The sequence below is a fragment of the Anabrus simplex genome, chromosome 1, assembly GCF_040414725.1.
Source record: "Anabrus simplex isolate iqAnaSimp1 chromosome 1, ASM4041472v1, whole genome shotgun sequence".
NCBI classification, from domain to species: Eukaryota; Metazoa; Arthropoda; class Insecta; order Orthoptera; family Tettigoniidae; genus Anabrus; species Anabrus simplex.
The window spans coordinates 911265691-911275204 of NC_090265.1; the positions used below are offsets into that span (position 1 = coordinate 911265691).

At 41.2% G+C, this 9514-nt stretch overlaps 1 protein-coding gene across 1 annotated transcript in view; it reads right to left on the reverse strand.

The window, feature by feature from the left end:
- The window catches only part of LOC136857485 (solute carrier family 22 member 4), a 62425-nt gene continuing 52911 nt past the window's right edge, over nucleotides 1-9514 (reverse strand). Inside the window, exons 3-4 of the mRNA XM_067136167.2 lie at nucleotides 2312-2418; nucleotides 1-181 (exon numbers count right to left, since the gene is read on the reverse strand). Of these exons, the coding sequence (XP_066992268.1) occupies nucleotides 1-181; nucleotides 2312-2418 (288 nt within the window). The remainder of the gene's footprint in view (nucleotides 182-2311; nucleotides 2419-9514) is intronic.

The window sequence follows — 9514 nt, forward strand, 5'->3', positions numbered from 1 at the left end:
TCAGAAGAGAATTTTAAGATACTTGCCCATGACGAAAGCTGCCGAGTAGATTCCCCCACCGAAGATTCCCTCCATCAAATTGCACACTTGAAACATGACTAAACTGTTGGACAACCCTCTTATAGCACCCGTGATGGACGCCAGCGCCAGCCCTCCTAGGAGCAACACCTTACGACCAAACCTGAAACATACAAAATAAATCTCTCGAAATAAAGATAGCCTGCAAAGGCCATAGAAACATCGGACTAAACTAAGACATAATCCACATACTGAAAAGAGAAAATATTCCATGCAATGATCTTAGTAATGGCGAGGCTTGAAGGGTAATAAAGATCAGATATAATAAATAGTTACTAATAGTAGTCCCGAGAGAAAAAATCTACAACGCTTGGAAAGTGCAATGTATACTGTGTGTAATCCAAGGAAGTTGAAAGTAAGCGTGTAAAAGCACAGTGTTATAAGTGTTCGCAACAAGTCTAGATGGACAAGGTTTCTCTTCCAAAATATTCGTTGCCTCTGTAACTTTCCTTCTAAGGACATTTATTTCCTATTCCTTCTGTCTTGATCCTACTCGTGTCCAGATCCTGATGGACTTCTTTCGCCCATGTGATGTATGTCCTTTTACATTTTCCTCCATCCGCCTGTTGCCAATTCTTGATGGACGCAGTACTTTAGTATCCGTTTCTTGGCACAGGCCAGAGTAAAGTGTAGCTTCCACCATAGTCCGTCTCATCCATGGTTGTAACAATACGGAAGCTGCTGGGGTATGAGTGGTGCTGAGTAATGACATCCAGAGGACGAGTAGAGCGTCTGAGCGTTATGAAAGGTGTTACCCATAGGGTCAATCGTGCTGCAAAAGCACTTTCTGGCTCAGTGAAGAAAGCAATGGCAAACTACCTTACTCCTCATCTTGCCTAGTACGCCCTAGTTTGGGGCCGCCATCGGCTTTTTGCGGTGTCCCTATAACCATATGACCTTTGTTAGCAATATTTGAGGATCTAACCAGCCTCTGGACTGATGACCTTACAGACAGACATACTCATCCAAGGTGAAGATTTTGTCTACTAACACGACTCGCTCCATTCCTCTAATAAGACCACAGACAGCCACTCCCCTTTCCTTCATTGTGGATGAGAACTTTTATACTTCTTATACAGAGTGGTCGGAAACAAAGTGAACCGGGAGGGTACATGAGCGTTAGAACGTTGGTCATACTGATAAATAAGTTTTAAAAAGTAGATATCTAACGCCGTTGTCATTTTATCAGCTGCTGAAATTAGCCAATCAGATCGCTTCGCGGGCGATTTCAGATGGCTCTGTGAGGTGGTGGTGGTGATTATTGTTTTAAGAGAAAGTACAACTAGGCAACCATCCTCTATATAACACTAATCAGAGGGAAAAAATGGAAGGGACACGACACTTCGAAAAACGAAGATATCGGCCAAAGGAAGACAAGGGTCACGAAGGGTGTGAAAATGAAAGACTCCCTAGCCGTCGCAAACCTAATAGCGTCGGGGTCGGAAAATTGATTTCATTTGATAGATTAAAGTGAGGAGCCTGGCACAAGTAAGTGGAAACGATGCCAGGACTCGGCTAAGGACCCCGTGGTCGCCAACCCATACTCCAAAGTTCAGAGCCCCTGTGGCCCCTTTTAGTCGCCTCTTACGACAGGCAGGGGATACCGTGGGCATTATTCTACCCACAGGGGGATGGGCTTTGTGAGGCGGTGTTGCTAAATCTGCACGTGGCTTACGACCGGCTTGAGAGCGTCAATAGAAGAAATAAACTTCTCCAGGGGAGGGGCTTGAACAAGGACCTCCCTGCTGATAGGGTCGGCCCACAGCAAGCACGCTACGATGGCATTGGCTGAAACCCACGGTGTATTAGTGTTTGATGCTCATTTCTAGGCATGGCTCTCAAGCCCGACCAAGCCACTTGCAGATTTAGCAACCCCACCTCATAACGCCCATTTGAATTCACCCGTGAAGCGATCTGATTGGCTAACTTCAACAGATGATAAAATGACAACGGCGCGAGATATCGACGTATTTGTTTTTTTAAATTACTTATCAGAATGACCGACGCTCTAACGCTCATATACTTGTTCACGTTGTTTCCTACCACCCTGTATAACTATTGCCTTAATCTCAAGCAGAATGTGAACTCGTTTACTGTTACTTCTTTGGTACCGGGATCATCTTTAGATTCTTCCTTTCCTCACTTATAACGGCAAGCAGGGGATTCCACGGATGTTATCTGTGCTCCATTCACGTGTTATAAATGTCATCTCTAATTGCTGAAACTCACATACCTGTCAGAGACGAAGCCAGCGAAGGGCTTGCTGAGTAGAGCACCAGTGTAGACGAGAGTCCCAGCAACCGTGAGCTTCCACTTATTTTCCTCGCATGTTATGTTCCACTGGAAGACAAACAGACTCAATTTACTTTCAAATATCTAAGGTTACATGGAATCTACATTATCACTTACCTTCCTCGCCTTCATAATCATGATCATCAAGCGCTACGTTCGCACTTAACCGAAAGATACTAAGAAATGTATCGTTGTATGAATAGAATTCCCAAACTTCTCTGCGCGCCCCTAACCCCACTGCCAACTTGTTCAGGATATAAAAACAAGTGCACCTATAGTATTCTTATACCAATGGGTGACCTGCGTCTCAGCCTCATTCTCGGTTTTGACAATATGAAACCTACCGCGGTATGAGCAATGCTAGATTGCCACTAATTATGCAGCCAGTCTGTCTGATAAAAGTTTTGCTCGTAGGGTCGTCTGATGTATGCATTTCATTGGACTTGTCAGACCGACATCCAACACCAGCTTTTGGATCGGTGAAGAAAATACATACCGGGCAAGTTGGCCGTGCGCGTAGAGGCGCGCGGCTGTGAGCTTGCATCCGGGAGATAGTAGGTTCGAATCCCACTATCAGCAGCCCTGAAGATGGTTTTCCGTGGTTTCCCATTTTCACACCAGGCAAATGCTGGGGCTGTACCTTAAATAAGGCCACGGCCGCTTCTTTCCAACTCTTAGGCCTTTCCTATCCCATCGTCGCCATAAGACCTATCTAAAGACCCTAGCAAAAAAAAAAAGGAAAATACATAACTCTTCATGTATGTGATGTCAGAGACGCCTAAGTTACCTATGACAGCTGATGGCGGATGAGGATCCAATCAATCTTTGGGCAGAGGATTCAACATACAGTGCAACACTGTCCATTACATTGGTTCATGGTTCCAATGTTCTATCTGGTATAAGAATATTGGGAATCACAAGCAATAAACAGCTGGCCATCGCCACAGTATTAGTGTTTTCGTATTATCGCATCTACTATACGTGCACTTGTTTTTATATCCTGAGCGAGTTGGCAGTGGAGTTAGGGGCGCGCAGCTGTGAGCTTGCATTCGAGAGATAGTGGGTTCGAACCCCATTGTCGGCAGCCTTGAAGATGGTTTTCCGTGGTTTCCCATTTTCACACCAGGCACCAACATATTGGGGGACTGGAGCCCAAAGAGTTTAAATGCAAAATTAAAACTGTGCTGAAAATGTTTTCTGTACAGATTACGAATAGGCTACCTAAGTATGCTACTTCGTCGCTCGACCGGTAAAAGGTTGTATTCCACAAAGCTCTTCCTATCAATTGTACGTTTGCATTAGGTATTTACGCACTCCTAGTGTACAACGCATGTAAGGTTCATTTTCGTTTAATCGTCGACATAGGAAAACGAACACAACGGACATTGTTCTGATGGACTGCGTATCCATATGTGGCTGGGAGGCGTGACCAGTCTTAAGGAGAATAATGGATAGGAAGAGTATTGTTGGATACAACGTTTTACCGGTGAAGCGACGATATGATACCTGTTATATTTGTACAGTTTTATTTGCAAGACATTTAATTATGTAGTTAGTCAAAATAAACACAACTCAAGGTCCAGATTCTCTGTAGGTAAATTCTGGAGCTCTCCTTATACAGTATTACTACAGGTAATATGAATGTATCAGCCAATTTATTTCTTAAAACTCATTGTGATGTTCACATGCAGCAAAGCGCAGCCTTTGAGATTAGGATTTTTCTTTTTTTTTTTTTTTTTTCTGCTAGTGGCTTTACGTCACACCGACACAGATAGGTCTTATGGCGACGACGGGATAGGAAAGGCCTAGGAGTTGGAAGGAAGAGGCCGTGGCCTTAAATTAACGTTCATCTCTATCCTATTATATCCTCTTTGGTCTCGAGTATGCTGCTGTGTCATTACTTGTCATTGAGTGAGTGAGTGAGAGGAGAAGAAAATGGTGGTCACGATAAAACAGCACGTGTTTATTGTCGAATGTTATGCAAAGCATGATTCGTAGAAAACCTGTGCAGAACTGTTTGAGCAAGAGTTCAAGACTGGAAGTGTGTTCGCAAAACCTCCAGCAAAGTCTACAATGCAAAACTCAGTGGCAAAATGACGTGAAAAAACATTCTACAGTCATTCAATAATGGTGAGAATATCAATTGTCTCTGCATAAAAATGCGAGGTGAATTGAAAGTTAATAGGAGAAAAATGGTTCCTTTTCCTTGGTTTGCATTTGAAAACTGAGTATTTTTGTTTATCTACCACCAGTAATTTGAAATACCCCGAGCTAATCTCAGCACCTGCCTTGTTTAGGGAGCAGTAACTAGGAGCGCGGGAGGCTGAGTCCTACTGATAACACACATACACAAGGAATAGGGGTCGAGCCTTATCAGTAATTGCACGCCCTTTGACCTCACTACTGTGTATTCATCAGGTTCTGAAGATTCACTCATTAGACTCATTCAATACCAGGAATCGCACACAAGCACACATGGTATTTTTCATTACCAGCTAACTGTAGTTAGATATTATATGCCCACTAGGGAACCAAATGTGAGTGGTTTGAAATCCGGCCAAGATAAGATTCGACGACGATATTGAGTGAATTTTGTCATTCCTTAACTACTCTCGTAAAGCTGGCGAGATAAAACCAGGGCCCAGATGTTGATAGCATGTCATCCTTTGATTGGTGCTTCATAGATATTACATTCTTATGAATGAATTCTGATAATGGGCCATAGATTCCAGAAATGTGTATTTATTAGTTAATTTTTCATCATTTTATACCATTATTTATTATTAGGTAATTTTTATTTTTATCGAATTTGCGTCAATATTTTGTCCTTTTGAGCAAGTTTATTAATGTCTTGTGTTCAGTCAATTTTGTATGAATTGCGTTATTATTTTAATTCCATTCATGTATTTATTTTGAGCAATTATCGCATCTGAATATCAGCGGAATTTGAATAAGCGTTAATACTCTCACACTCTCCCATAAAAAAACGTAACTATCCGAAAAGAGTTCGAACACCAGGAAACATTGCTCGAGCGTAGGGAAGCCTGGAACGAAATCCTACGAAACCTCAATGCCGTTTAACTGTGCAAATGGGAATTAAGGGATCGTCGTGTCCAAAAATTATCAAAAAGGAGACGGTGAGTTCTCCCGGTGGTTTCTGAGTGGAGTCAGGACTTTCAGATCCTCAGTTTTTCATTGATTTCTTCAGACGAGGCCATCTTTTGCATCTTCTGCTATGTTCATTAACAACGATCAATTGCGCGTCAGTCCTATTGTAAAGATTTTCCGGCCCAATTTGATTCTTCCCACCCGGTAGTTACAACTGCTTTCTAGTTAGGGTGATTCTTAGTAGAATCATGTTCATGTTGGTAACAAGAATGGTCACGTGATATTACGGTCCGGAAGCGTAATATTTATCAGTACAGTTGTAATCAAATCCTTGGGGCCGTGAATGTTGTTATTGAAAGCACTAAACGAGAGAAAGATCAATGTCCTCTTCTATGCCACACGCCCTATAAGCTTCAAGTTTGACTTGACTATTGATTTTTTATTATTATTATTATTATTATTATTATTATTATTATTATTATTATTTCTTTATTCTTGTCGGAAGTATACAATTATACAATGTTGATGATGATGATGCTTGTTGTTTAAAGGGGCCTAACATCGAGGTCATCGGCCCCTAATGGTACGAAATGAAATAACAAAAAATTCAAATTCATCCACTGACTAAAATAAAATTAGAAATGTCATGAAGAATGAATGGATGGACGTGAACCCTACAAAAAAAAAAAAAAAAAACCCAGTGGATCAGGCTCAAAAAGGAGGTAGTTAATTTATTACTGACCAAGGGATCATTTATAAAGCACAATGATGCTTGATGTCTGAAGGGGTGCTAAATTCACGTCTAAGGCCCCACAGAATGGTACATGTCCCGAGTAAAGTAGAACCATGGTATTTGTCATTTTGGGGTACTGATCAAAAGTAACGAAGACTCACGGTGGTCCACACAAGATGGTACTACTCACAAGTATTGCAATTCGTACAGGGAAAGCAGACCTATGGTGTTTCTTACACAATGGCGCCACTCATAGCCAACGCAAACCGGTAAGGTTCCTCACATAGGTGTACTAGTCACGGGCGCCGGTATTCTACATGTGCGTCCCCCCCACCCGCAGGGGGTAGTGTGTTTGGTCCGCGAGAGGTATTTTATTTCCCTCAAGTCCGCCGGCAAGCCGGTTAGGAACCCCCTATCCGCCACCTGGGACGCGCCACGTGGGAGTATCACCTCTCCCCCTGCTACGCATTATACAATGTTAAGTCCGCCTCTGCAGTGTAGTGGTTAGTGTGATTAGCTGCCACCCCTGAGGCCCGGGTTCGATTCCCGGTTCTGCCTCGAAATTTGAAAAGTGGTAAGCTGACTGATACGGGGTCCACTCAACCTCAGGAGGTCAATTGAGCATAAGAGGATCCGATTCCCTCCTCAACCATCATCGAAGTGGTTTTCCGCAGTTTCCCCACTTCTTCTCCAGGCAAATGCCGGGATGGTATCTAACTTCCGACAATAATAATAATAATAATAATAATAATAATAATAATAATAATAATAATAATAATAGTCAAGTAAAACTTGAAGCTTATAGGGCGTGTGGCATAGAAGAGGACATTGATCTTTCTCTCGTTTAGTGCTTTCAATAACAACATTTTCCGCAGTTTCCCCACTTCTTCTCCAGGCAAATGCCGGGATGGTATCTAACTTAAGGCCATTGACTATTTTCCAATCTTCCCATGCCCCACAAGGCGCCTGCTTGACATAGCCACCTGGGCGAGATACTGTTCCTCCTTCTTCATGACACTGCCCTTGAGGCGTTGGAGATGGGATCCCTCATTGAGACAGGGGGAAAACCAACCCTGGAAGTTAAATACTTAAAATATGGACATTATGTAAACACTACACTATTCTGTGAAGATGTGGGGAGGTGTTCTAATCGGAAATGATCTTCCGTGCTTTCCCATTTTCAGATCAGGAAACTGCTGATACTGTGCCTTAATTAAGCCCACAGCTATCTTCCCAATTCTAGCATTGCCGAAAATCCGCCAGTGTCAATGCAGGTAGCAAAAAGAAAAAACCTACATTATGTCAAGGTTTTACCTCGCAACATCATGAGGACTACACTGCCTGTTAAGTTTACGAAACAAAATAATTATGTTGAAGTGTCAAATGAGAAAGCGTCCCAGATTCGGCTAAAACAATGTGCAACAACGACCATTCTCCTGGAATTGAACTCCACCTTAAGACACCTTCAATTACAAACAAATTTTGCACACACGGCCAAAATTTCACTATGAATTTCCCCAACTCTGATTATATTATTATAATATCACACTTTAACATCATTTGTATACGTTGGTAACGAATTATTGCGGTGCTTATTCTGTTTCATATGCTTCAGGAGTTCTTCTCGACCGTGATATTAAACTATGGACCGTACAGGTTTTCGTTTAATCCTAACCACCGGGACATGACTTTTCAAACCAAAAATTATAAATGCAACGTCCTGGATTCGAACCACGACCTTCTTAATGACAAGCCAATGACTATGATACACGTTATTATTCTAGGTACTTCTTATCAAATTCCAATTTAATTCTAGAATATTTGTTTTACCGGTATACTAGCTGTTGTACCAGTTCTTAAGGAGACAATCAATTACCATTTGTGTCTACTATTTATTAAACATTCTACATAGCAGTGGAACTTTGACAATTCGGATATCCCCCTTTGATGTCCTCATGTTTCGAGGTTTCGTTTCAATTGGTAGGTATGATGGATACAGTACCCGTCTTCAACCCTGAAATCAGGATACGAAGATAGGTGCCGTATAATACATTTTGACAATTAGAAAACTCAAAATTCAAATAATATGAACTCGCATTTCCTCCTACCAACCTAAGTTCTATTATTCAAAGTTCAAATTCCAAGTAAGGAGAGTAAATCTAGTCAGCAATTACGAAAATTCACCCTTTCTATTTGATCAGTGTCTGACGGAACTTCCCTGGTTCCGTTCATGTTCAGGCCTTCCTCTCTGACCTCATATGAAACGCAGAATTCCGGTATGAAACCAATTATCAGGTTAATATTCAAAAATTACAACAGATAATGGTAATGAATTTATTCAAAAATCTTAATATTCTTTCGTAAATGGTGATGAATTTACGTTAAGCATCCAATTTTTGTTTACGTAGCATTTGTAGTTACCGAGATTCAAACATTCCAATTGCACTAAATTTATGCTAGCAAGAGGTGTACAAGATTTTTGAAAAGTCTGGTAATTACCTGTAAAAGTTCTATCAAATTGGGATTTTTTTTTTCTTCACCAAAACGAGTTATCCACTCTAAATACTGCATTTCGTTGGTTTAGAAGTAAAACTCACTAAGCAACATTTTCATGGTCTTGAGATAAACTGATATTGTCCTGGCCATAACTGAACCAGAAATTCAAAGAAGAAAATGGGATGGTGCCTACCTATGTACTTGATGACCTCTTCATGAGACAAAAGGAATATTTTGATCTGAATCCAAGTATAAATTGGCTTCAGCCAAAAAGTGACTTGGTGACTTTTACCTCTAAACCAACGATTTCACTGAATATTTACTCGATGTTTTTTTCTTCTGAAAAGTGTTGAATATTTAGAATCTCCTGATATTCCTCCAGAAAATATTTTTTTCTTAATTACCTTTCATTTCACTTTTTTCTAATTTTGCACAACTACTTGTCAAAAGTGAAATTACTTGTGTGAAAAAACATGTCATTGGCCTGTCACTTAAATGTAACTGGAACCCTGTAATTATATCTTGTCCATCACAGGATTTCATACGGGTCTGATTGTTCTTTGTAGGGGCCGACGACCTTCGATGTTAGGCCCCTTAAAACAACAAACCACTATCGGCAGCCCTGAAAATGGTTTTCCGTGGTTTCCCATTTTCACACCAGGCAAATGCTGGGGCTGTACCTTAATTAAGGCCACGGCCGTTTCCTTCCAACTCCTAGGCCTTTCCTATCCCATCGTCGCCATAAGACCTATCTGTGTCGGTGCGACGTAAAGCCCCTAGCAAAAAAAAAAAAAAAAAAAAAAAAAA